This window comes from Elephas maximus, chromosome 24 (assembly GCF_024166365.1).
Source record: "Elephas maximus indicus isolate mEleMax1 chromosome 24, mEleMax1 primary haplotype, whole genome shotgun sequence".
In the NCBI taxonomy this organism is placed as follows: domain Eukaryota; kingdom Metazoa; phylum Chordata; class Mammalia; order Proboscidea; family Elephantidae; genus Elephas; species Elephas maximus.
The window spans coordinates 44,769,900-44,797,864 of NC_064842.1; the positions used below are offsets into that span (position 1 = coordinate 44,769,900).

Genomic DNA, 27,965 nt, shown 5'->3' on the forward strand with positions numbered 1-27,965 from the left:
ACTATGGAGCAAGTTCTACTCTGACACACGTGGGGCCTCCACGAGTCAGAATCAAATCAATGGCAACTGGTTTTATTACATGAAGACCAACAAGTACATGGAGGCTATTGATGACCATAATGAGGGTAATTTTTGTAGAATGGTGCTGGTGGAAGCCAGATGGCAGCGGGCTGAGGAAGCAGAGTTTGCAAGTGTACACCAGCCTTGAGGAGCTGGACAGTGAAATGAGGCAGGTGAAGAGGGGGCCCCCTGAGTACACAAGGAAGAGCTGTGCAAACAGATAGGGAGTAAGGATTGAAGAAACAGGAAAAAAGAAAAACCAAACCCATTGCCATTGAGTTGATTCTGACTCAGTGACCCTACAGGATAGAGTAGAACTCCCCTGTAGGGTTTCTAAGGAGTGACTGGTGGATTTGAACCGCCAACCTTTTGGTTAGCCACTGAACTCTTAACACTGTGGGGGAGGGCGAAGGGAACGGTGCCATTGAGGGGGTGGCATCTGGAGCATCAGAGGGAGGATTCCTTTGCAACTTGTGGAAAAATATCACCTCTGCTTCTTTTAGGAGAACTCAGTCCACATTTGTTTTAAAAAGTCTCGGTGGTTTAAAAAAAGGAGCCAATGATAATTGGAGTCTTTTTTCTATGTATTTCTTGAATTTTAGTCATATTTCAAACCTAGCTATCAAAACATGTCTATAGCTCTTGATATGAATGTAAAAGTCACATCCAGCTCAGTGGCCCTCCCAGACAGAGCCACGAAAAATGACTTTTGTGAAGAGCATCTGATTGATCTCTGTGACACTGACTTCAAGATGTTAGGGAGTTACTGTAAGCATCTTTGGCCTTTTTTTTTTTTTTAACGGTTGTTTTCCTGATTATAGAAATACTATTTTTTTATCTCCTTATTAAAGCAACTTTGAGAAGTACAGATAAACATAAAGAAATTAAGGGTAACCTGTAATCCTGCCACCTAAAATAATCACTGTTACCATTTTAGCCTATTTCCTTCTAGTCTTTTTTTCCGTTTTTTTTTTTTTTTTTTTTCCTGGAGTCTCTGGGTGGCACAAATGATTAAGTGCTTGACTGCTTGAATCCACCCAGAGGCACCTTGGAAGATAAGCCTGGCCGTTTGCTTTTGAAAGATCGCAGACTTGAAAACCCTACGGAGCAGTTGTGCTTCTGTGTGCGTGGGGTTGCTATGAGTCAGAACTGACTCGATGACAACTAACAACAATATGCATTTTTCACATTGTTAAATTTATGTTGTACATAAAATATCGTTCCCTTAAAATTATACTGTTTTCCCTCTTAACCTTGGTTATATGACGCCTTTTCCTAAGTTCTTACAAGTTCCCGTAGAAATAGGATTTTAAAGGCTGCATAATATTCCTTGGAATGAATGCACTATACTCAACATTTTCCCTATTGTTAAAGCACTGAAGAGTGATTTTTTTTTAAGTCAGGTTTAGTGAGATACAAGGAGCTCCAGTGGTGCAATGGTTAGCATTTGGCAGTTTGAACCCACCAGCGGCTGTGTGGGTGGAAAGACCTGATGATCTGCTCCCCTAGTGATTACAGCCTAAGAAACTATGTGGGGCAGTTCTACTCTGTCATACAGGGTCACTATGGGTTGGAATTGACTTGATGGCACACCACAGCAACAATTTACATTCAGTAAAATTCATCCTTTTTAGCTATACAGTTCTGTGTGGTTTTGTTAAGTGTATATAATCGTGTAACCACTAGGTACAATCAAGAGACATCACCTCCTAAGTTCCCTGAAGCCCCTTTGTCATCAGTCCTCTCTTCGTATTTCCAGCCCCTGGCAATTGCTGATCTGTTTTCTGTCCTATAGGATTGCCATGATTTGGAATTATCTCAACAGCAACAGGCTATTTTGTTGTTGTTGTTGTTCACTTCTTTTGGTCATTTTTTAAATTGGGTTGTTTGATTTCTTATTATTGTGATTAAAAAATTACTATTGTAGGTAATGGTTCAGTGAACAACTTCATATGTAAAACATCCTCATTTTAGAGTGTTGCCTTTAAAATAAATAATTTCCTAAATTAAAGGGTCCAAAAGAGCGAGCATCTTCAATATCTTTGTGTATGCATCATCCAGTTGCTTTTCAAAATGGTCATATCTATTTACTGTCCTCCTAGCGGTGGTAATTTGATAAGTAGAACTGACTATTGTGTTGTTTGATTTTGAATTTGGCTATAATGCTCTTGAACATTTTTCATGTAATTACTGAACATCTTATATTTCTTCTTTTGTTAATTGTCAACATCCCTACCTTTTCCCATGCTCAGTTAATACTGAGATTTGTCGTGGCTGTTTCTATACCAGGTCAGTTACACAGTATGTGAAGCTCAGTGCCAGGGTCGGTGGTTTGCAGTATTTTCATAAAATATTAACTTGATCTCAGCTGGTGTCTCTCATGCTCAGAGGTCATGAACTAATTTGCATAACTGGCAAGGTAAAAATAACTTCAGAACTTCAGAACAGCAGCCAAGTTAAACTTGGACCCTGGGTGCCAGCGTTTCCATAAGGGGCAGTGGTCCCTTTGTCTAGACTCCATTATTAATAAACACATTGTATTGTTCCTTATAAACAGTAGGGAAAAAAAAAAAGGAAAACGGTTCTCTTAAATCCTTCTCTGAGAAAATGGCCAGGCCGCTTCGTTCTTCCTTTGTGAGAGTAGCCACTTGATTCCTCCATCAACCAAGCTTTCTACTTATTCACAGAGAAAGTACAATTAAAACCACTAACTTTGTGCTTGCATATCTCAATCAGATAGATTTGGGTAACAATTAAACAGTTCCTGTAGGTAGGCACAGTTCTTCTTAATTATTAAAATTGCCTGAATTTTATTGTATTCCAAATAGGTGGAATGGGATGTGATATGACTCAGGAGTACTAGAATGGATTTTGGTTTAATGACTCTGAAAAGTAACAAGCATTATGTTTTCTTTGACAAATAGCTGTAGTTCATTCTGGGGCTCTTCGGACTCTTGATATTTTATAACACCTTTTTTTATGGCTACCTCTTCACAGACACTATAATTGTAGGTTTGCCTCTGGTGCAAGAATAGGAAAAAAATCTTTTTTTTTTTTTTTTTTTTGATATTTCTCATTCTAGAAGACAGATAGCATATACCTGTCATGCAGATCAGTCTCTCAGGCATTTTTATAAGCAGAACTAGGAAAGTGGAACAATGGACAAATTTTTTTTTTGGTAAAATTTCTGGATCCACGGATTTGTCTGAAAGTGTCATTGATTTTAGAAGCTTTTGTAAACTGAAACAGATCCTTTTTGTCAGATATTTCTCAGACATACAAAGGAAATGGCCCCCACTCAGGGCTTCAAAGAATTAGTTCCTTCTGGCTCGAACCCCTGCTGAGAATTTGCATATCTAACAAGTTCCCAGGAAGTTACACATAGAATCACCTGGGAATCTTGTTAAGATGCAGATTCTGATTCAGTATATCTGGGGTGGAAATGCAAATTTCCATTTCTAGCAAGTTCCTAGGAAGTAATACATAGAATCACCTGGGGATCTTGTTAAAATGTAGATTCTGATTCAGTATCTGGGGTGGAAATGCAAATTCTCACCTGGGGGTATGAACCAGAACCAACTGGTTTGAAGCCCTGCCCCAACCTCAACAAAGTATGAGAAGGTGGAATTTTATTAGGTTTTTCTTTTCTTTATACTTTGAAGGATCCCTTTGGTCAGCCCTCTATCCAGTGTTAACCTATATTCATCAGTGTTTGATGTGTTTGGAAGAACAGTCTGACTTACTCCAGGATCATGAATGTGCATAAATTTTCAGTCTTTTGGAAGCTAGAATATTGTTTCAGTATCTTAGGATATAAGCTGCTTGCAAAGGCAATACCAAGTGAAGAACGTGTGCATTCGCTAATTGATGTATTGGCTCCAGGCTAGTGGCATGGTCTGAGTTTCTCCTCGTTTTTATGTGTGTCTCTTAGCTCTTGTCGGTCTGGCCATACCAGTTATATCAACTTTTACTTTGATTTCTTATCCAGATGGACAGAATAGATGAGTGGGTCATTGGGAGTGACAGAACCTAAGTTGGACTAGTTTAAACAAGGAGGGGCTTTTCAGGGAAAAGGGGGTCTTACAGAGCCACCAGGATGCAGAAGTGCCAGGACGCATCCAGCCTCAGGAACTGCAGGAACGGGGCTTCAGCTTCGGGGGAATTCTGTCCTTCTTCCATTCCTTCTTGCCTCTGCGGGGTCAGCTTTATTCTTCTTTCTCACTGCAGCCAGCTTTCTCATGTACCAGAAAACATGGACAGTAATGGCTTCCGAACCTTTTATGTTATGGCTTCAGCTCCCTCAGAAGAGATCAGTCTAATTCTATGAGTCCCAAATCCAAACATTCCAGGGAAAGAGCTTCCCATTCCAAAGTGGGTCAGATGCCTGCCCTGAACCTATTAACTATGGCTGGGGTGCTGTGTGGGAATATTGCAGCATATGGGAAGACCTGTAGGGTTGCTGTGAGTCAGAATTGACTTGGTGGCAATGGGTTTGGTTTGGTTTTGGTTATAGGGATGGGATGTTGTCAGAGGAAGAGCAGGTACTGACAGCAGGAACAGAAGGGGGCTGATCTGTATGAGCAGTGTTGGATCACAGAGCTAGTCTCTGTAACTAGAGACTGGGGCTCATTAGTACATTCTTTTCGCTAGGCGAAGCCTCTATCTGGACAATTAGTTGGGTTCTGTTCCACAGCTGGGTTCTGCTCTATCCCTGGTCAGCCATCTCATAAATGCTTGTTCTTGGTCCTGAAGGGGACTTGGTGAGAGAAAGTGTGTGGGTGGTGGATCAACAGAAATTCCCTCACCACTACTAGAAAAACAACTCGAAGAACATGTATTTATGTTAGCGAGTTCTTATAATGTGGGATTTCCCTCTCCAGCAATTCCCCTTCTTTGCCAGCTCTCTGAAGCACTGTTCTGGTAACATTCGTATGATACTGCAATCACAGGACACCATCAGGCTCTGCAGAGAGGCAGCTCTGTGGTCGTCCTGGAGAAGGCATTTGTCAAATATATGTGCCTTTGGGATGTATTTCTAGCTAGAAGCCATTATCTTTTCTAGCTGCAGAAAGCAGCCCAAATTTGGAATCTGAATTGAGTCTCAGTGTAACCATTTACTATCTAGGTGACCTTGGGCTAGCCACTTTATTTCTTGGAGCCTTAATTCTCAAACTTATAAAAATAGGAATAATGGTACTTGTATGAAACAGGGTCATGTAAACTGTGATACAACTATGAGATATTTTCCTTTTTATTATCATCATCATCATCCAGACCTAAAAGATAAGATCACAGCCATTGAAAACCTTGACTCTGACTCACGTGCAGTCGCCATGAGTCGGAATCAACTTGATGGCAACTGGTTTGGTTTTTGGTACCCATCTCTTGGAATTTCTCCTTGCTGTGTCTGAGTGAATAATCAGGGACTTTGTCAGCAGAGAGAAAGAAACCCAAGAACATTGGTAGGAGCTTGACCTTTGTTACCACTATACTGAGGTTAAGCAAATAAAACCCCCTTCTGTATTCTTCATCTTGTGTCATTTGGGGGAACTCTTCTTTTTGGATTAAGGCTTCCTTGAGACATATTCGCGTCCATCTTTATGCAACTCCCTAAAAGATATTTAAAGATTAGGAGACAAAAGGCATTTTTATCAATGCTGATAGTTACTCAGAAATAGTTTGTGGCTGGGAGTCATGCTGACAATCTATTCATTTCTGAATGGGCTGAGAGGGGCTGTGTGTATTTTTCCCTAGTATGCGTGGGGACTTGCTGTGAAACACATGGTCGTTGCATTTAATCTGGCCGTTAAGCATTGCTAAGTTTGAAGGAATTCACTATATGAGAAGTTCCCCTACAGCAGTGGTTTTTCAGCTAGGGGTGATTTTGCACCCCTGCGGACATTTGGCAATGTCTGGAGACACTTCTGATTGTCATGATTTGGAAGCAGGAGCTATTGCTTTTGGCATCTAGTGGGTTGAAGCCAGAGAGCCTGAGAAACATCCTACAGTGCATGGGACAACCTCTACAACGAACGATTACCTGGCCTTAAAGGTCAGTAGTGCCGCGGCTGAGAAGCTCTGTCCTATAAACCACCTCTCCTAGGTGTGAAATGATTTGGTCATTGGGCTTTCTTTCAGGTAGAGAAAGAGAGAATTTTTAAGTTGTGATTTTCTGCTCTTCAGAAAGCATCTTTTTGGGTGATGGAAAGTCTGTACTCATTAAGGGTAGGGTTGCACAGCTGATTATTGTAATTGCTGCCAATAAGTTGTAGACCTGTAAAAGGTTGAATTGGCAAAAAATGCCTGATAGATGTATTGACAACAATGACGAAAGAACATGAGAAGCTGCTGAGGCTGCTTATGTACAACCAAACACCTCATGGGAACCAAATGGGATTTGGATGTTCAGGGTCATGGTTTCGTGGGACATCCCAGTTAACTGGCCTAATAATGTGTTTAGTGCTTCTGTCCACCTCCTAGTTCGTTGCGTAGTGCCTGGGGTCTTACAAGCTTGCAAGCAGCCATTCAAGGCACAAAATTGGTCTCTATTCGCCTGGAGTAACAGGGGAAGAAGGAGAGCTAGGAATAGAATGAGGATATGGCATATCTGGCTAACTGCCCCCATGAACAACTGCCACCTTTGCCATGAGACCAGAAGAACTGGATCGTGTCCGGCTACCATTACTGAGTATTTTGATCAAGGGATCTGTAGAGGAATCCTGATCAAAAAGGGAAAGATGAATTTCAAATTCTCATGGACTCCAGACTTTCTGAAGCTATGGAGATTGAAAAAGCCTGTGAAACTATTGCCCTGAGATGGTATTTAAACCATAAACCAAAAATATCCCCTGAAGTATTCTTAAAACCAAACAGTAGTTTAGCTTAACTAGTAAAAAAATGTCTGCCTTGAGCATTTTGCTCTTTTAAGAACTATCTATATGGAATCAGGTTGACAACAGCAACTAGAAAGATTGGAAAGGAACCTTTGGGGGAAGTGAGTTTATGTTAATGGGGGAGGAACAACTCAGAAAAGGAGGGTGAGAATGGTTGCACAACTCAAAGAATGTAACCAATGTCACTGAATTGTACATGTAGAAATTGTTGAATTGATGTATATTTTGCTGTGTATATTCTAAAAACAAACAAACAAACAAAAAAACCCCAACATACTTTGGGACTACTTGATACCCACTAAGATTCTTCCGAAACTTAGTTGAGAGCCTCATTTTACATTCTGGAAATGGTTGCCTAACCTTTGTTAAATACAAAACCACGTGTTCGCTCTTGGAAATGGCACAGATCCTCTCCTTTGCAAAGGGGCAAGTTGACCCTTCCCTCCTCCCCATCCTCTCAAGAAATATTAGGGCTTATTGACTGCCCACTCTGGAGGGCGGCAAAATGTTGCTACTTCAGGCACCTTAGGAGGGAAAAAGGTTTTTCCTAGAAGCCTATGTCTGCAGTTCTTCGAAAAGTACAGCAGAACTGTTCAAGGCAAACTGTTCCATCATTCTGGAAAAACATCAAGTCGCCGCACTGTGTGATTAAAGCCACGATTTGTGTTGGTCCATCTTGTGTCTTTAGGACAGTCTCCTTAGAGAGAATGAGGGTGTGTATTGGCTGGTCTCTGCACCTGGGCTTCAAAGTGTGGGAGAGGGTCATGAAATCAATTTAGTTGGTTGTAACCAGCATAAAACAAAAGGAACAAAGGAAAACTTGAAAAGAAAATATGAGTACATCACAAGGAGAAAGAATAAGTATTGTTCTATGAAACATTAGGTACATTATTTATGTGTATACATGCTGCTTATGACGTAAAACATATTTCTGACTGTAGGCTGTGGCTCGAGAGGTTTAAAAATCATTGCTTTATATAATTCTACTTTTGTTCTAAGCTCATGGGTCATCACTTTTCACTTATGACTCATGGGCCTGAGTTCTGTTACCTGCCCATTCCTAAATCAGTTACTACCCAAGCCGATGGAATGAGCCTAGAATAATCTAGATTCACCCTCTGTTATCAGGGAAGATGGCTGTAAGGGAGGCAGCACCAGTGTCTGCCCCAGGAGGAACTAGTGTGGCTAGGAGGTGGGATTAATTCAGGTGGAGAGACCAAGGTAAACAACCAGTTATACCACCACCTGGGGAGGGGGCTTGGGGATGGGGTGAGAGACCATTGGTTAAATTAGGAAAACTCTTTCCATCTCACAGTAGCAGTGTGGGCAACCTGATGCTCCATTGCCAAATTTAAGCCTGGAGCTCTTTGAACACTACCAGACTTGATCCAAATCCAGTAACACAGCCTCTGAATTCTTCCCTTATTGGACGTTTCCTGATCTTTCCAGCCTCTTCACTGTCCCTCTCCCCCTGGCTCACTCGATTCCAGCCACACCAGCCTTCTTTTATTTCTTTTCTTCTTTTTTTTTTATTGTACCTTAGATGAAGGTTTACAGAGCAAACTAGTTTCTCATTAAACAGTTAGTACACATATTGTTTTATGACATTGGTTAACAACCCCACGACATGTCAGCACTCTCGCTTCTCAACCTTGGGTTCCCTATTATCACCTTTCCTGTCCCCTTCTGCCTTCAAGTCCTTGCCCCAAGGCTGGCGTGCCCCTTAAGTCTTGTTTTGTTTTATGGGCCTGTCCACTGTTTGGCCGAAGGGTAAACCTCAGGAGTGATTTCTACTGAGCTGGAAGAGTGTCTGGGGGCCATACCTTCAGGGTTTCTCCAGACTCTGTCACGCCAGCAAACCTGGTCTTTCTTTTTGAGTTAGAATTTTGTTCTGCATTTTTCTCCGGCTCTGCCTGGGACCCTCTATTGTGATCTCTGTCACAGCAGTCAGTGGTGGTAGCTGGGCACCATCTAGTTGTACTGGGCGCAGTCTGGTGGAGGCCGTGGTAGATGTGGTCCATTAGTCCCTTTGGACAAACCTTCCCCTTGTATCTTTAGTTTTCTTCATTCTTCCTTGCTCCTGTAGGAGTGAGACCAGCAGAGTATCCTAGATGGCTGCTCACAACCAGCCTTCTTTTAGTTCTTCAAACCTGCCAGTCTCCTTTCCGCCTCTGGGTCTTCTTGCACGTGCAGTTTCCTGCATCTGGGGTGCTGCTCTTCCCACATTGTTTTATCTGACCTACTTGTATGCCCCTCTTTGTGCTTATATGCCATTTCTGTAGCAAAGCCTTCCTTCCCTGGCCTTCAAGTTACTATAATTGTGATCTATTTAGTGTCTGCCTCCTTCTTTAAGTTTTCTGAGGACCGCCACCATCTCCATCTTACTCTCCTTTGTAACCCCTGTGCCTGCTACATAGTATAAAACAAACAGATCTGTTGCCATCAAGTCAATTCTGACTCATGGCAACCGCATGTGTTACAGAATAGAATTGCTCCACGTGGTTTTCTTGGCTCTCATCTTTACAGAAGCAGATTACCAGGCATTTCTTCCATGGTTCCACTGGGTGGGTTCGAACCACCAACGTTTAGGCTAGTAGATGAGCAAAAACTACATCACCCAGGGATATGCTCAATAAATATCAATTGATTATAGACTGGGCCCTGGGCCCTGGGCTGGAGTTAAACCAGAATGAGATCAAGCGCTCCAGCACAAGGTATGGGGAGGAGTGGAAGGTGTTTGTAGATAGTGGGAACTGGGCTGGGCCTGACATCTCTTTTCCTGTTTCCAGCTTCATTTCCCTACAACAAATATATTTTGCTTCTGTTAGTTTTTTTGACTAATACGTAGAGACTTAAAATGAAGCGAAGTCTTTAGAAATTGATTCTCAAATCAAATTGCACGTTCAGTAATTTATTTAAAAGAGAGGGAGACCAAAACATTAGTTGCAGTTCAGTAGATTTTTGATAGTTCATAATTATTTACACATCTGCTTAAAACTTCCTCAGTCTGAGGAAGAGTCCAGCTGATCTGCTTCAGTGGAATGTGTTAACATCCATTTGTCACTGAGTCAGGGGCATTTCTTGGGCACCACTGTTACATGTCATCAGGGAAGGTGCCATGGCAGATGAAAATGTGAAAGTATCTGCCATCAAGGAACTGGCTTTTTTTTTTAATTCATCTGTACTGCTAAAATATTGTCATTTACTTAGTATTACTGATGCCATCATACATAGGCTCTTTTTTAAAAGACATTTTATTGTGTTTTTTGGTGAAAGCATACACAGGAAATTAAATTATCATTTAAAAATTTCTACACCTATTGTTCAGAGGCATTGGTTACATTCTTCACAATATATTAGCATTCTTTTTATTTCCATTTTGGTTGTTCTGTTTCCATTATTCTAGTTTCCCTGTCTCCCCTAGCTTTCTCATCTTTGGTCTAGGGTAAATGTTAACCATTGGTTTCATCTAGATGACTGTTTTGAGAAGCACAGTATGCATGACTGATGTTATTTATTTTATGGGTCAATTTGTCATTGGCTGAAAGGTGACCTCTGGGAGTGGTTTGAGTTCCAATTTTAAAGAGTATTTCAGAGAGGTAGTCTCAGAGGTTCATCTAGCCTCTCCCAGTCCAGTAAGTCTGGCCATTTCTTTTAGGAATTTAAGTTTTGTTCTACTTTTTTCTCCTATTCTAACTGAGACCATCTGTTGAGTCCCTGGTCGGAATGGTCAGTAGTGGTAGCCGGGCATCACTGAGAAACGGGCTTTTATCTGAGTTGAGGGGTCAGACTAATTCTCGTTAAATGACTAGCTAATGATGTAAGAACAGTATGTAATCAGGTCATAATGTTGTGCAGTTCTCTGGGTGTTCAAAGAAAGGCGGATTCTTGTTGCAGGTGTGTAGTGTCATCTGGGCAGGCTTGGCTAACAGAGCCTTAGAGCCAGAAAGAATCGGAGAGACCCCTCTGTCTGATCACTTCACCTTGTAGATAAGAAAACAGTTACGTTCTTTCTCTTTTTCCTCTGCAACATCTACTTATTAAATATTTTCTATGAACCAGTCTGTAGTAACCATAGCTTTTTTTTTTTTAAGCTATCCCTTATCTGACTTCCTCTTCCTACTGTCCCCTGATCTACCTTTTGGGAGAATCTTTTATTTTGTGTGCTCTTGGTGGGAGTCTTGCTCATCTTGGAAGCTGTTGAGGACTGTCCTACTGCAGCCCTATTGAGCAGAGGGGGCATGTACCTTAAACTTGGCCAATCATGTGCTTTTTTTCCCCAGGACTTCTACTCTTAAGCTAGTGACATTATAATACCTACACAGTTGGTAGTTATATCCATAACAATATCTGTAGTGGCTTAAGAACTAGATTTCCTGGCATCTTACCTTTGCCATGTGTATTAGCCTCCTGTTGCTGCTGTAACAAATTATCACAAACTTGATGGCTTAAAGCAACACACATTTATTCTTACAGTTCTGGAGATCAGAAGTCTGAAATCAGTTTCGCTGGGCAGAAATCAAGATGTCAGTAGTGCTGTGCTCCCTCCAGAGGCTCTAGGGGTGTCTTAGTCATCTAGCTCTGCCGTAACAAATACCACAAGTCAATGGCTTTAACAAAGAGAAATTTATTTTCTCACAGTCTAGTAGGTTACAAGTCCAAATGCAGGGCGTCAGCTCCAGGGGAAGGCTTTCTCTCTCCGTCAGCTTTGGAGGAAGGCTTCCCCTGGTTGAGGAGCCTCTCAGGCACAGGGATCCTGTGTCCAAAGGACGCACTCTGCTCCTGGTGTTCCTTTCTTGATGGTATGAGGTCCCCAACTCCCTGCTTGCTTCCCTTTCCTTTTCATTTCTTGAGAGATAAAAGGTAGTGCAGGCCACACCCCAGGGAAGCTGCCTTTACGTTGGATCACAGATGTGACCTGGGTAAGGGTGGTGTTATAATCCCACCCTAATCCTTTTAACATAAAATTACAATCACAAAATGGAGGACAACCATGGAATACTGGGAATCATGGCCCAACCAAGTTGACAGACATTTTTGGGGGGACATAATTCAATCCATGACAAGGGGCGAATCCAGTTCCTTGCGTTTTCCTCTCATAGAGCTGTACTCCTTGCATTCCCTGGCCCTTGGCTCCCCTCTTCCTTCATCTTTAGGATCAGCAGCACAGCATCTTGCTACAGTAATCACATTGCCTTCTCTCTAGTTAAATCTCCCTCTGCTTTCCTCTTACAAGAACACTTGTGCTTGTATTAAGGGCCCACCTGGATAATCCAAGATAATCTCCCCTTCTCAAGATCCTTAACTTAATCACATATGCATAATTCATTTTGCTGAATCAGATAACATACAGTTTCTAGGAATTAAGATCTGGGTATTTTGGGGACATTATTTACCGTATCACACCAAGGCTCCTGCTTCCCTATTTTCCCAGCCTGGGCTCCCAGTATCCCTTCAGTTCTGTGAGCCCCTGATGTATCATCCTCTCAGTAAACTTTGTTTTAACTGAACATAGCTCAAATCAGTTTGTATTGCTTACAACCAGGAAACCTACATGGTATATCAGCACTATGGGAGGAATTTGACAAGCATTATCTTTTTTAATCCACACGTTAATCCTCTGTCCCCATTTTACAGATAAGAAAACTGAAGCTTAGAGAGGCTGGGTCAGTTGCATAAGGGCAGACAGCTAGTAGGTGTTGGAACTGGGATTGGAAACCAGCCAGTATGACTCGAGAGTGCACCAGTTTCTCAGAATCCTAGTCCAAGTCTCTTGGTTATAGATGTTTCTCAAGGAGGAGGTAGGGTGTCATCTGGGCCTTGAAGCCTGGATTGTATTATTTAGGCAGAGAAGAGAAGGCAAAGGAGAGGCACTCCAGGTAGTAGGGAGACCTGAGATTAAGGAGTGAGCCCGAGAGATGATTTAAGGGAAGAATTTGACAGACTTTGGTGCCTCACTGGAGGTAAAGTGATTAAAGAGATGAAGGAACCAAATACCTATGGAATGCTTTTAAGCAGACACAGCAGCTCATTTATGTTGCCCACCCATGGGAATGACATCCTAACTCACCCTCTTGCCCCCTCAGGGTCTCTTAATATTATGGGCTGGTTAAACACCCAACACCCTTTGCTAGTGTTAATCAGCCTTTTCTCACAGATGCTAATGAACAGCTGCCCTTTGAATGCTAATGATGCTCTCTCTGTGGATTTATATGGGTGGAGGCAAGCAGGTGAACTCTGGAACTCAGGAGAGAATCCTGGGACTAATGCTAACAGATGCCTGGCTTATATGCTTGGAACTCAGAAACCAGTTACCAGTTGCATCGAGTCAATTCCAACTCATGGTCACCCCATGTGTGTCAGAGTAGAACATTAGAGGTAGGGCTGGGTTGTGACATTCCTCAAGAAACAGTTACTGAGCATAGCTCCATAGCGTTTCCAATGGCTGAGTTTTCAGAAGTAGATCACCTGGCCTTTCTTCTGAGGTGCATCTGGGTGGACTTGAACCTGCAACCTTTTGGTTAGCAGCAGATTGTGTCAACTGTTTGCACCACCCAGGGACTCTTTGGAACTTGGAAAAGAATTTGCCCATTTCTTTAGGGCTGGGGCAGTGACTAAGAGAGGTGTTCTTTATTTGATCATTTCAGATCACCACCTATGTGGAGTTGCTAGATTTAGTAAATAAAAATATAGGACGCCCAGTTAAATTTGAATTTCAGATACAAAACAAATAATTTTTTTTAGTATGAGCTTATGCTAAATATTGCATGGGACATACTTATACTGAAAAATACTGGTTGTGTATCTGAAATTCAAATTTAACGGGGAATCCTGTGTTTTACCTGCAACCGTAAACCTAAGCCTGTTGCCTCAGAGCATTGATTTCAGCCATGGACGTGTATATAGTCAAAGATGCCCATGGAAACAGACAGACCTGGATTCACAAGGAGGCTGAGACAGGACCCCATGGTCAAAAGGAGTGCAGGGTTAATGGCTTCTTTGGGAGACTGATTTAGGGAGAGGCGGTTTGGTTGTGATTGTCCAGGGCATCACGTCTGTCTTCTGCTCTGCTGTGCCACGGTAGTGGTGGCCATGACTTTGGAGAGCTGGGGCCATACCCGTCAGTCCCTTTTCTTCTGATTTACTCTGTTAACCTGTTACTTTGGAGAACGGGGGCCATACCCGTCAGTCCCTTTTCTTCTGATCTACTCTGTTAACCTGTTGGCCTGGAGTGGCCTCTGGCTCATGGCGACCCCACGTGTGTCAGAGTAGAACTGTGCTCCACAGGGTTTCGGTGGCAGATTTTTCAGAAGTGGGTCACCAGGTCTTTCTTCTGTGGCACCTCTCGGTGAACTCGAATGGACTCCCAACTTTTTGGTTAGCAACCGAGCGCATTAACTATTTTACCACCCAGGGACTCTTCTTTTTGCTGACAATTAACTGCAAAAGCATTAGAGGTAGGGATGTCTGTGTCATTCATCAGGAAACAGTGAACGTTTACTGTGTGCAGAATGCTACATCTATGCTGGTGGTGGTCATGGGTTTGTGTTTGCTCTCCCCCTGTCCTCTGCTTAGTGGGTGAAGTAATAATTAAGCATCACTGTGTGTACAGGGCTCTTCATTGGCTCTATGCTTATGGTCACAAAAGAAATGGGTTCTGCTCCTGAAGAACTCATGCATATGCCTCTTGGGGCATTGGAGAGCTTAGGTGTTTATAAACTCAATACTGGAGTTATCCTCACTTGCCTCACTCTGATTTTGTGGTGTGCATGTCCCTCCATGCGTGTATATGCAAATATTACAGCAGTACCACCTATCAATTAAGCTTTTTTTTGTAGCAGTTGGGAGAGGTGCAAGGAGTCATGGTAATTCTCTTGCTTGTCCTGGGAGTGAGTGATCAGCGGCAAGTCTGTAAGAGTTGACGGTTTGTGCCATGAAATGAAGAGAACAGAGTTCACTGGCCCATTTGGGGACCAAGCACTTTGATGTCAGTATTCTTAGCAGCATACTGGACTAAGCAACAGTGGAGCTGACTGGTACTGAGAAACCATTGTGCAGCATAATGGCAGGGTGGGAAAAGGATTGGCTTTGATATCAGAACAGAGCTACCTTTTTATTCCTGGTCTTACCGTTTATTAACAATTTAATTTTTTTGAGCCACAGTTTCTTCTATGAATTGGAGACAATAGTGATAGTAGGATATTTTTGAGGATGTAGTGAGATAAGAAATCCTGGTGGCATTGTGATTAAGTGCTATTGCTAACCAAAAGGTTGGCAGTTCGAATCCACCAGGCGATCCTTGGAAACTCTATGAGGCAGTTCTACTCTGTCCTGTAGGGTCGCTATGAGTCGGAATTGACTCAACAGCAACAGGTTTTACAGGTAATGAGATAGCGTACTTGAAAATGTTAGCCGATACGTGAGCACTCTGTTACTGCCTTCTTTTCCATTCTCGTAGCACTTGGTAAACACCTCTGTTATGACGCTCTTCACGTTGCGTGATATTTACTCATATATATGCCTGTCTACTTCTACTAGACTGGGAGTCAAAGACCATTTCCTACTATTTACTTTTTCCCTGGCCTCCTGCATAGGGCCTGCTACATAGGAGGCCCTTAGTTTGCTGAGCTGTATATACTTCAATACTGAGATTCTGCTGGGAAGCAAGTCTTCAAATGTTGAGATGTCCTCTTTCCCTCCTCTGACTCTCCTACTGAGGAGTGAACAGATCCTGTCCTGAGGGATCTACTTTGAGAGCAGGAGTCTTAGATTATACTGGAAGATTCTCACAGACTTTAAAATGCTTGAGGATAGATTTCCAGTACCCTCCTCTCTGCACCAACATTTGTGTGAAGTAGCATCCCAGCTACTTCTAGGTTTTCTGTAGTATTTCTCCCCATTTGATCTCTGCTTCAGTAAATTTATTAATTTCATGAGTGCAGTCAATCCATGAAGCATTTATTGAGCACCTATTACTGCCAGACACTGGGCTAGGCTTAGGGAATACAGAAATGATCAGAACAGTATCTGCATTTGAAGTGTTCCACGTCTAGTTGGGAAAAACAAATGAGTAAAAACAGATGAGAATTTCTCTAGATGTGGTAAAGGCAGTGATGGAGGTAGAAACAATTTTATGGGAACATAGAGCAATTTTCCTCAATTAGCTTTTTTCCCATAAGAATTCCATTGCCTCTGATTCTAACAGGTGGACACCATAGCCAAATTATAATTTTTTTCCCTCAAGGATTATTTGAGCAGTGGGAATTGGGAAGCAGCCAGTGGCTAATGGCCATCAGCTAATGGGCACCACTGTTACATGTCATCAGGGAAGGTGCCATGGTAGATGAAAATGTGAAAGTGCCCCCTCAGTGGAGGAAAGACAGATAATTCCAAGGGCCAGGCGAGCAGGGGCTACAGGCTACCATGGCCCTGGCTGCAGTTTGGTTAGGCTTGGTGGGATTTGGGGAGCAGCTGGGTGCAGCAGAGGCTGCACTTGGATAACAGAGTTGGAGCACATATCGTGGCTGGTGACGTGAGGCCCTGCAACAAATACCACAGTTTTGCTTTTCTCTTTCAGGTTGGCTTTACTTTTGTTCTCTTTCGAATGTGAACTTCCTTATTTCTCTGACATTTGCTTCTCCACCACCTTTCATCTCTGAGTTTTTTTTTTACTGCTCACTCCTCTACCATCTCATTCTCCTTTCCCTCTGCCATTTCTTCTCTCTCACTACACTGGTGCCTTCTTGCCTTTTAATTTTGTTTTTCTGCCCCTACCTCCATGTTCTGAAATGTACCTTGTTAAGCTCAGGGCTGGGGAGGAAATTTTCATTTGCAGCAGCCCTTTTTAGAGTATGAAAGAGCGTCTCATGTGTATCTGGGTATCCTAGGAAACAGAGCTGTGGCTTCTGAACAGGGCATGTTTCCCCACTGTGTTTTTAAGACAGAGTGAGCCAGAGAGAAAGGAGACTTTCCCTGTTGGGCAGCACACGAGCTTGAGGTGCAGTGCACCCTGCCTCTGTTAGATGCGTTAGTGGAACAAAGGTCCCATTTTCCTGCAGTTCTCTATCACTGCACTCATCCTTGAAGTTTTTCTCTCTCCTTGCTTCTTAGTTTTTTCCATTTCTTTCAGTTCTTTCAGTCCTGTTTTCCATGTTTCTCCTTGTGATATCTTCTTATTAGTTTTTCTTTACTTATTAGAATGATTTCTCATTTTGCTTGGGAAGGTAGGATTAAAAGCAGTGTGGGGAACCCCTGCTCCCCTAAGTCCTCCCTGTTTACATGAGGGTATTGAGGTTTAGGCTGGGAAAAATGGAGATTTGCAAAGTGCGCATAACTCCTGTAATTCTTTATGATAGTAGGCTTTCTTTCTGTTTCTTATTTTGAGGTAGTATTAACATAGAATTTTGGCACCCATCTGTCAGTTTGTTGTACTGTGGTGGCTTGTGTGTTGCTGTGATGCTAAGGGCTAGTCCACCAGTGTTTCAAACACCAGTAGGGTCACTCATGGTCAACAGGTTGCAGTGGAGTTTCCAGACTAAGACAATCTAAGAAGGAAGGGCTGGTGATCAACTTCTGAAATTAGCCAATGAAAATCCTATGCATTGTAACAGAATATTGTCTGATATAGTGCTGGATGACGAGCTCCCTAGGTGAGAAGTCACTCAAAATACACAGTGGCCGTGACAGTTGACTTGAGCACACCAACGATTGTGAAGATGGTACAGGTCCAAGCAGTGTTTCTTTCTGTTGTACATGGGGATGCCGTGAGTCAGAGCCAACTCGACAGCAATTAGCAACAGCAAAGTTGAAAGAAATCTTTAGAGGTCATCTAAATTAATCTTCAACCCAATGTAGGAACCCTCTTTACTTCCTAGTAGATGGTTTTCCCATCTGTGCTTGAATATGTTAAATATAGGGAAGTGTACTACCATACAGTGCAGTCCACTTTATTGTTGGCCAGCCATACTTGTTTCAGAGTTGTTGCTTATGATAGTATATTTCTTGATCTGTGTTATTTATACCTATTGACTCTAAATCTGTTTTCGAGAGCCACACAGCATAAACCTTCCCTACGGTTTTCTTTCAAATATTGAAAGCACCTCAACTATTGATGGGACTTCAGTTGTCTTCTTTAGCGCTTATTTCAAGCCCTTAAGACAGGTTTTCACTAAAAATAATTAAACAAAAATCATTTTTGCCACCCTTTGAAACTCCGCTTTCTTAATGACTCATTCCACAGTGGTTCCAGATAGCTGAGATTGTCCTGTACAGGTTATGAAAGAGAAAAAGAAAAGTGCTACCCTACAGAAGGAAGAATAAAATTAACTATTGTTGCAAAACCAATAGTATTAATATTTGTGTTAGACGAAATATTTATTTTACACATTGTAGTTTATGGAACACTCTTAATTTTCAAGATCATGTAGCTTTATTTTTATCATTAGGCCACGGTACTCCCCTATTTTGTAGATGAGGAAAGTGAGGCTTGCAAAGATTGAGCAATTTTCCTCAGGTCACCCAGTTCTCAAGTGAATGATTTAAGACTTAAACCCAGTTCTTTTGACTCTTAACCTTCTACTGTGTCTTTCATAAATACTTAAATGTCTTTGTCTCTCTAAAGTACCTGCAGTCTTATGGGATTATATGAAATAAATTTTCTCTTGAAGACTAGGTACTTGGTGTACATAATCTGATAGGAATGTTATGTATTTTTGTGTGTGTGTTTGTTTCTGAATATGGCTGTAAAAGGTGAAAAAATGAAAGCAAAGGAACTCAATCCAAGTCACGCAGTGGCTTTGGACAATTACAAAAGTACTGTGTGAGGATGAGTAAAGTTATTCCCTAATTATAAAATTGGTGTGTTTGGTAGAAATTCTAAGTGTCAAGGTGAAGAAGAACGAGTTACTCCTTTACTGAAGTTAATCCAGAGAAACGAGACAAATCTAAGAAAATTTTGAAATAAAAAAAAAAAAAATGAGGACCTTGGTAGTTTGGAAAGGGAAAAAGGAAGTTGGCAAGGGTCAAAGGAGAGTCAGGAACAAGGTTAGGGAGCAGGGATGGAACCAGATGCTGGGGACCTTGTATTCGCTCATGATTTGGAATTATGATTCCAGCGTGATGATTAGTTTTCCTTCCTTGCCAAGTGAAACCCAGAAGGCTAAATTTAATTCTACTTAGTACCACTGGTGATTCACCCAGGTTTGGGTGCACCCACATGCAGCTGGCATCAACTCTGTGTGCTTTCCAGACAGCTCCTACTTCAGCCCAGCTTCCCCGTATATGAATGAAAGGGGAAAGCCAGACTGTGGTAATCTTGACCCTTCTGTTTCTCCATTGCAGCATCCTGGCTACTGCGGGAACCCATTTCAACACACACGTGGATCTGAGGACCCTGCGGGCTGTGCGTGTCCTGAGGCCCCTGAAGCTCGTGTCAGGGATTCCCAGTGAGCATCTGCCTTTCTTCTTTCTGCTCTGCTAAGAGCTTCACTGATGTGTCTTCAACTGGATCTGGGGTCTCAGAGAATTTAGGATAAACAAGAACGAATTTCTACTGGGAGGGAGCCCAGCTGTAATAAATAGTGGCGATGCAGCTGTCTGATAGAACATTTTATATTTAAATTTAACAGCTTTTTTTTTTTCAGATTTAAAAGAAAATGGAAAATCTTTATAGAAAATTTGGAAAGAGAGCTATAAAAAGAAAAATGAAAAGTACTTATGCTATCACTCAGAAATAACTTTTATAAACGTTTTAGTATATTCTTTTCATTCATGTTTTTCCCTGGACATTTTAATATAACTGGGATCATACTGCATATATAGTTTTAGATGCTGTCATGAACATTTTATTTTCCTGACATCAAAAGCACTTGGAAAATATGACTTAAAAATGCATATTATCATCTGTCATATATGCATCATGATTTATTTAGCCCTTTCTATGTTACTGGATATTTAGATTATTTCAGGTTTTTTTGCATCCATAAGTAGTGCTGCCAAAAAAAAACACCTTTTTACTTAAATCTTTATTCACATCTCTGATTATTTGTTTAGGCTAGATTCTAGAAGTGTAATTTTTGGGTCAATAGATATGGCATTTAATTAGTCATGGTTGTACCAGCTGCCCTTTCCCTGACAGTATGCAATACAATATGGATGAAACAAATGAGGGAAGGGCTGAAGGCAAGTAAATAATCAGGGAATGGTGAGAAAGTAGAAGGAATTGATCCCTGGGGGAAGGGGAGGTGGCAGTCTCTGGCTTGACTTGTCCTGGGTGTCCCTTTGGGAATTGTCTATCATCTCACGACCAGTGGTTCTTTTCCCTGAAAGACTTGCTCTTCTCCTGCTACCAAAACGAACAAACAAACAACGACCAAATCTGTTGCCATCGAGTCGATTCTGACTCGTAGTGACCCTACCACTACGAGTCACCTCTTCTGCTAGGACAAGATAAATGGAGCCTGGCCTATCAGATGGTGGTAAGTGGAGACTACTTTTGTCATTCTCTTTGATTCCTTCTAGGCTTGCAGATTGTATTGAAGTCTATCATGAAGGCCATGGTGCCTCTTCTGCAGATTGGCCTTCTGCTCTTCTTTGCCATCCTGATGTTTGCTATCATTGGCTTGGAGTTCTACAGTGGGAAGTTACACCGAGCATGCTTCATGAACAATTCAGGTAGAGTCACTATTTCCAGTCTTCTACTTCCTCCCTTCCTCTCCGCTCTGGTCATTGGGGTGGTTCAGAGACATTCTGAGGCTGGTTGGAGAAGTATGTTCTATCCTAATCCTGGGATTAGAATCAGCAGTTTAAGGAAACTAGGGTCGGTAGCCTTTTGAGGCACAGCTAGTCTAGAAAGATCCCACAGTTAACCCTGATATTGCAGATCAAATAACCCCTTAAGTTTGCTGTCAAAGGATTTCAAGTAGGAGTTCTCAACTCCCCTATCACACGGTGGAGATCTATCAGAATGCACTTAAAATGCCATTTGCCTGGAGAAATACCCTTTGTACAATGGCATCTTTTGTCCACAGGCCAGTGAGACATGGGAATCTAGAAGTCTAGGGAGAAATCAGACTTGAGTTCCTCCAGAAATGTGAAACATCTCCCTCTGCTGTGCCCCATCTCATGATGTTCTGGGTGTGTAGAACAAGGGAGCTCTGAGTTCGGCTTGATTGACGGGGTACACAGCCTCAAATTCTCATCAATTTGTGTCTTATTTGTTCTTTCTGAGTTGAGTAGAATATCTTAGGAGGGAAGAGGATAGGACAGAGGTTGAAGAATTCCAACCGTGTTTTCTTTTTGTAAAGAATCCTCAAAGGACACCTCCCACTTTGCATTTTTATTTTTTATTTTTGCCTTTTACGTAAGACCAGAAGTCCAGGTCAGAAAAACAAACAGTTAAAAGCCACTGAAGGGACTCTAGTTTATAACTGTCTCTCACATACCCAGGAAGAGCTCAGGGCTCTTCCTGGAGCCTGAAGTTAGAAAAGATTCGACTTCCACCTCAAACTCTTCAATGTGATCCAGTAATGTCAATTGCTGTGGTATTGCAGGTGAAGGCAGAGGGTATGACCTGCAGAAAGTGAGGGGCCATATGGGGGAGAGGCTTTGTTTTTAGAAGAGATTGAGAAGCATTGGGCTGAATACATGGTATGTGGGCTGTGAGAAATAGGGAGACCAGAGAGGAGAGAGAGCCTGAGATAAAGATGGGCAGGCCTCTTTCTATGGGAAATATAACTGCTTGCTTATGGCATCCTGGGGTCATTTCTAGCTCATGCTAAACATCACGTGGTTTATTCTCCACCTTCCGAATGTGTCTGCAGGTATTCTAGAAGGATTTGATCCCCCTCACCCATGTGGTGTGCAGGGCTGCCCAGCCGGTTATGAATGCAGGGACTGGATCGGCCCCAACGATGGGATCACTCAGTTTGATAACATCCTTTTTGCTGTGCTGACTGTATTCCAGTGCATCACCATGGAAGGGTGGACCACCGTGCTGTACAATGTGAGTGGAGCAGGCGGCGGGGAGGCTTCTGGGGTCATTTGGGCTTGGTTAGCCTGGGGAGAGGAAGAGGGTATGCAGGGGTAATATCAAAAATATTTAATAACTTGTTGGGCATGGGCACACTCAAGAATGGATGCTGGCTGTAAGCAATGGTTCAGGTGTTCTGTACATACTGGTTGAACTTCAACATTAACTCTGAGTAGGTGGGGATGTAGACTGGACCCTGGGAAGTCTTAGCAGTTCCTATCCCTCTACTGTCTGGCCTTTTGCTAAGTGGAAGCACACTGTTTCTTAATACAATTAGGAAATTGCATCCCATGTTGAATGAGTGAACGTGCTAGTTAAATCAATGAAGCAGTTATGTAGTATATTCTGCTGCAGGTTCGACATGGCGGTGGAGTTGAGAGAGGGGTACCAAAAGATGTAGGTTTCTTGATCAGTGACCTCAAAATGATTATCATTGTCTCGGGAGGATGTTACAGAAGTTTTCAACCCTGGTTGTACGTTAGAATCAGCTGAAGCCTTTTAAAAAATCACATTGCCTGGGTCCTCCTCCTGACCGATTAAATAGGACTTTTTGTAGGGGTAAAGGAACCCTGGTGGCGCAGTGGTTGAAGTGATTGACTGCTGACTGAAAGGTTGGTGGTTGAAAATCATCAGTGGCTCTGCGGGACCAAAATGTGGCAGCCTGCTTCTGTAGAGATTTACTGCTTCGGAAGCCCTAGGGGGTCACTTTGAGTAGGAATCAACTTGATGGCAGTGGGTGTTGGTGGTGATGTAGGGTGACGGCCTGCCACTGATAATTTTTAAAGCTTCCTAGCTGACTCTAATATGCAGCCACTGTCACGAACTCTGACACTACATACACAAAAAAACAAGTTTAATTGTAAGATTTACCAGGTCCCTTCTCTGGAGATTCTGATTCTGTATGGTTTTGAATAGTTGGTGAGCTGTACTTTTTTTTACAGTCTATCTAACTGCCTGTCAGGGATGTTAGGGAATTCCTGCATGGGGACAGATGTTAGGGTGACCACTGATGTCTCTTCCACCTCCCAGAGTCTGAAATTAATATGTTATCAAAGGCATGGTGCAGAGCCTGAACTCTAAACTGAGATGCGAAGGTGTGTGGGCTGCTCCACATGACGGCGGGCAATGCAATTTGGGCAGGTGGGCTTTGTAAACAGGTGCTTACAAAGAACTTGTGTGCATTCAGCAGGCCCTCCCCAAGGCAGGTAACTTTTTTTTTTTTTAATTTTTATTGTGCTTTAAGTGAAAGTTTACAAATCAAGTCAGTCTCTCACACAAAGACTTACATACACCTTGCTACCAAACCAAACCAAACCCAGTGGCGTCGAGTCGATTCCAACTCATAGTGACCCTATAGGACAGAGTAGAACTGCCCCATAGAGTTTCCAAGGAGCGCCTGGCAGATTCAAACTGCTGACCCTTTGGTTAGCAGCCGTAGCACTTACCCACTATGCCACCAGGGTTTCCATACACCTTGCTACGTACTCCCAATTGCTCTCCCCCTAATGAGACAACCTACTCCCTCCCTCCACTTTCTCTTTTCGTATCCATTTCACCAGCTTCTAACCCCCTCTACCCTCTCATCTCCCCTCCAGGCAGGAGATGCCAACATAGTCTTAAGTGTCCATCTGATCCAAGAAGCTCACTCCTCACCAGCATCCCTCTCCAACCCACCGTCCAGTCTAATCCCTGAGTAAAGAGTTGGCTTTGAGAATGGTTCCTGTCCTGGGCCAACAGAAGGTCTGGGGGCCATGACCACTGGCATCATTCTAGTCTCAGACCATTAAGTCTGGTCTTTTTACGAGAATTTGGGGTCTGCGTCCCACTGCTCTCCTGCTCCCTCAGGGGCTCTCTGTTGTGTTCCCTGTCAGGGCAGTCATTGGTTGTAGCCGGGTACCATCTAGTTCTTCTGGTCTCAGGCTGATGTAGTCTCTGGTTTATGTGGCCCTTTCTGTCTCTTGGGCTTGTAATTACGTTTTGTCCTTGGTGTTCTGCATTCTCCATTGATCCAGGTGGTTTGAGACCAATTGATGCATCTTAGATGGCCACTTGCTAGCGTTTAAGACCCCAGACGCCACTCTCCAAAGTGGGATGCAGAATGTTTTCTTAATAGATTTTATTATGTCATTTGACTTAGGTGTCACCTGAAACCATGGTCCCCAAACCCCTGCCCCTGCTACGCTGGCCTTCGAAGCATTCAGTTTGTTCAGGAAACTTCTTTGCTTTTGGTTTAGTCCAGTTGTGCTGACCTTGCCTGTATTGTGTGTTGTCTTTCCCATCACCTAAAGTAGTTCTTATCTACTACCTAATTAGTGAATACCCCTCTCCCACCCTTCCTCCCTCCCCCTCTCGTAACCATCAAAGAATATTTTCTTCTCTGTTTAAACTGCCTTCTGAGTTGTTATAATAGTGGTTTTATACAATATTTGTCCTTTTGCAACTGACCGATTTCACTCAGCATAATGCCTTCTGGATTCCTCCATGTTATGGAATGTTTTACAGATTCATCACTATTCTTTATCCATGTGTAGTATTCCGTTTGTGTGAATATACCATAATTTATTTATCCATTCATCCATTGATGGGCACCTTGGTTGCATCCATCTTTTTGCTATCGTAAACAGTGCTGTAGTGAACATGGGTGTGCATATATCTGTTTGTGTAAAGGCTCTTATTTCTCTAGGATATATTCCAAGGAGTGGATTGATGGGTCGTATGGTAGTTCTATTTCTAGCTTTTTAAGGAAGTGCCAAACTGATTTCCAAAGTGGTTGTACCATTTGACATTCCCACCAACAGTGTATAAGAGTTCCAATCTCTCCACAGCCTCTCCAACATTTATTATTTTGTGTTTTTTAGATTAATGCCAGCCTTGTTGGAGTGAGATGAAATCTCATTGTAGTTTTGATTTGCATTTCTCTTATTGCTAATGATCGTGAGCATTTCCTCATGTATCTGTTAGCTACCTGAATGTCTTCTTTAGTGAAGTGTCTGTTCATATCTTTAAGGCAGGTAACTTTGGAATGATCGTACCCATTGATGCACACACTCATACAGCCTGCCTTTACCCTGATGTGCCCTTTCTTTCCTTCAGTTCTCCTCTTGGTGGTTACTTAAACCTGATTCCACCTATATAGAACTTTTTGGATGGGACACCAGGTGGCTTACACAAAGCAGCTTTTAGAAGGAGCTCTGGATATAAACTGCACTTGAGGGAAAGAACATGGTATGTCTCAGGAGAAACTCAACCATATTGTATTCCCTGGAGAGCAAGGACTGTGCAAGGCTAGTACAAGGGAGTGCTTAGGAAATATCTGTGACTGACCTGGATCCATTCCCATACAGAATGAACAAGGAGGGACTGAGAAGGTCTGCAGAAAAGAGCCACAGGCTTTTGTACTCAAGCCCTAAAGGGCATGAAGAAGTCCCAAGGACCAGCTTATATCCAGCAAGCCCAGGGGTTAAGAGTGATCCAGAAACACCTTGAGGACACTCTGGGAATCTTGCCAGTTGGGAAGAGGGTGGTAGGTAACAGGAAGGATGCAAGGGAAGTAGGGTCAATGAGTGCAGTCACTTCTCATTTGAGATGTGAAGTATGTCTTCAGGCCATGTCACTCAGGTTAGCCAGGCACTTCTGGAAATTATAGCACTGGCCCCTCAGTGGCTGGTGTCACTTGTGGGGCTTTGGGAGTGGTGTATTTCAATTATATGTGTAGACTCACCTAAGTGATGTGATAAATGCATTGAGAGCCTGAAAGTAGAAGTGTTGCATTTGAGGATACAGGTGTGATCTGCTAGTCTTCTTTAGCCAAGACACAGGTGATACTGAGACAAACAGGAACATAAACTAAGGAATCACTCCTTGGTTCTTCCATTAGTTCATTCTTTTATTCTGTCAGCTAATATTAATTGAGCTTCTACTATATTCCAAGCATTGTGGTAGGCAGTAGGATACGGAGGGAGAAAGAAAATGCCGTGGTTCCCTGCTCTCATGGTGTTCTCTTCAAATTCCCATCCCTCTCCAGTTATCTGTCTCCCCAAATGATGGCAGTATGGAGGTCACATGTAGAGACAAGGATCTTACCCCTCCCCGTCTAGTTTTGCTCCACCAAAGAAGCAGGAAGGAGAAAGAGATCAAGCTGCAGATCCTCTGAAACCTTGCCCTGGCAGTGACTCCTGCGGCCACAGACTCACACTCCCTCTAACTCCCAGCCTGTCAGTCGTCCAGCATTAACTGAAGGCCTCCTACTATCCCTATGGGTGGAGCCAGGGCCAGGGGAAATGGTTGAGCTTAGGGCTGGTTCCCAAGAAGTGGCTGGTTAATTATGAGATGGAATGAACTCATATCCACCCTGAAATAGCATTGTTTTCCAATGGGCTGGATCTGGGGCCTGGGGCATGGAACCAGGCATCCCAGGCAGAAGAGAGAGTTAGGAGGGTAACTATACCTTGATTCAGAAGAAGTTAGATGAAAAAGGCATTTAATTTTGAGCCAGTGGATGAGGGACAACATGTGGCTCCCTAGAAGAAAGAGGGAGGAAGGCTGGGCTTCAACTGCGCAGGGAGCTGATGTGCAAAGCATTACCCAGCCAGAGCTTAGTTACATGAGCTGGACACACACCCTGGAGTAAGAGTTGTTTGCCACTTGAGGCAGGTTCCAGGTAGTAAATTCTGTGTACTGTTGTGCATGGAACTTGGCAATAAATGACAAAGTCACATCATACAAGCTTTTAACTTACTTTAGTTCATCCATTCATCTTGGGAAGGAAAGGAGGATGAAAGGGAAGGAGGGAAGAAAATAAAATTTAAATAGCACAGGCTAATTCACCTGCCATTCTTATCAATGTGCTTATGCCCATTGAATCTATGAGATGAGAATTGCCTAAGATATTGGCTGAAATACTGCAGCTTCTGGTAGCCCATGTCAACAATACCTGAACATTTTTCTTTCTTATTTTAACTTTGAACTTTGTAATAATGGAATTATAGGTATCTATTTTTATACCTATATATCTGGATCCCTGGTGGTGCAGTGGTTAAGAGGTATGGCTGCTAACAAAAAGGTTGGCAGCTTGAATCCACCAGCCACTCCTTGGAAACCCTATGGGGCAGTTCTACTCTGTCCTGTAGGGTCACTGTGAGTCAGAATCAACCTGATGGCAACAGGTATGGTATACCTATATATGGAGCCCCGGTAGTGTAGTCATTAAGTGCTCGGCTGCTCACTGAAATGGCAGTGATTGGAACCCGCTAGCCACTCTGCGGGAGAAAGATGTGGCAGTCTGCTTCCACAAAGATTGCAGCCTTGGAAAACTCTGGGGGAGTTCTGCTCTGTCCTCTAGGGTTGCTATGAGTCAGAATTGACTCAATGACAACAGGTTTGGTATGAATTTATTTGTATTAGAACTGGTTGCCCACCATGGAATTAACTATTAACAAGTCAATAGTCAACTTAATAAATACATGTATGCACATACCTGAATGTCTATACGTACTGAACAGTCACTCACTGTGCCGTTACCACCACGACTACCATCACTGCCACCACCAATAAGATGCACATTTAACCATCTTTTCTCCATTTTGCTAACGCTTCGCATTCAGGGAAGGCCTAATTCTCCTGCCTGCTGTATTGCCTCACACAGGCCACAAGGAGAAGAGGAGCCCTGTTTCCCAGTCCAAGGCCCCTTCTATTCACTGGTGACAACAAATACATAAGGTGTATAGGCACCCAAACCAGTAGGAGAACCTTCAGGTTCTCACACTGCGCAGAAACTCTCCCAAGCCTGTGGGCTCCGTTTAACCTTTTTGTATACAATTTAAGTGCTTCTCTCATTGTTTGTATCCCTTTTCTGCTGCACACACTCTTTCTGAATGTCTCACCTTGACCTTGTGTTGCTGTGCCACTGATAAGCATCAACTTCATTTGTATGTGGCTTTTCTCATTGTAATGTCATTATTGTAAGGACAACCTGGAGTCATGCA

The 27,965-nt window shown here is 42.7% G+C and overlaps 1 protein-coding gene across 1 annotated transcript in view; it reads left to right on the forward strand.

The window, feature by feature from the left end:
• LOC126066847 (voltage-dependent R-type calcium channel subunit alpha-1E) overlaps positions 1-27,965 on the forward strand; it is a 360,842-nt gene that overhangs the window by 100,658 nt on the left and 232,219 nt on the right. The window contains exons 4-6 of the mRNA XM_049868254.1: positions 19,293-19,396; positions 20,472-20,624; positions 21,773-21,954. Of these exons, the coding sequence (XP_049724211.1) occupies positions 19,293-19,396; positions 20,472-20,624; positions 21,773-21,954 (439 nt within the window). The remainder of the gene's footprint in view (positions 1-19,292; positions 19,397-20,471; positions 20,625-21,772; positions 21,955-27,965) is intronic.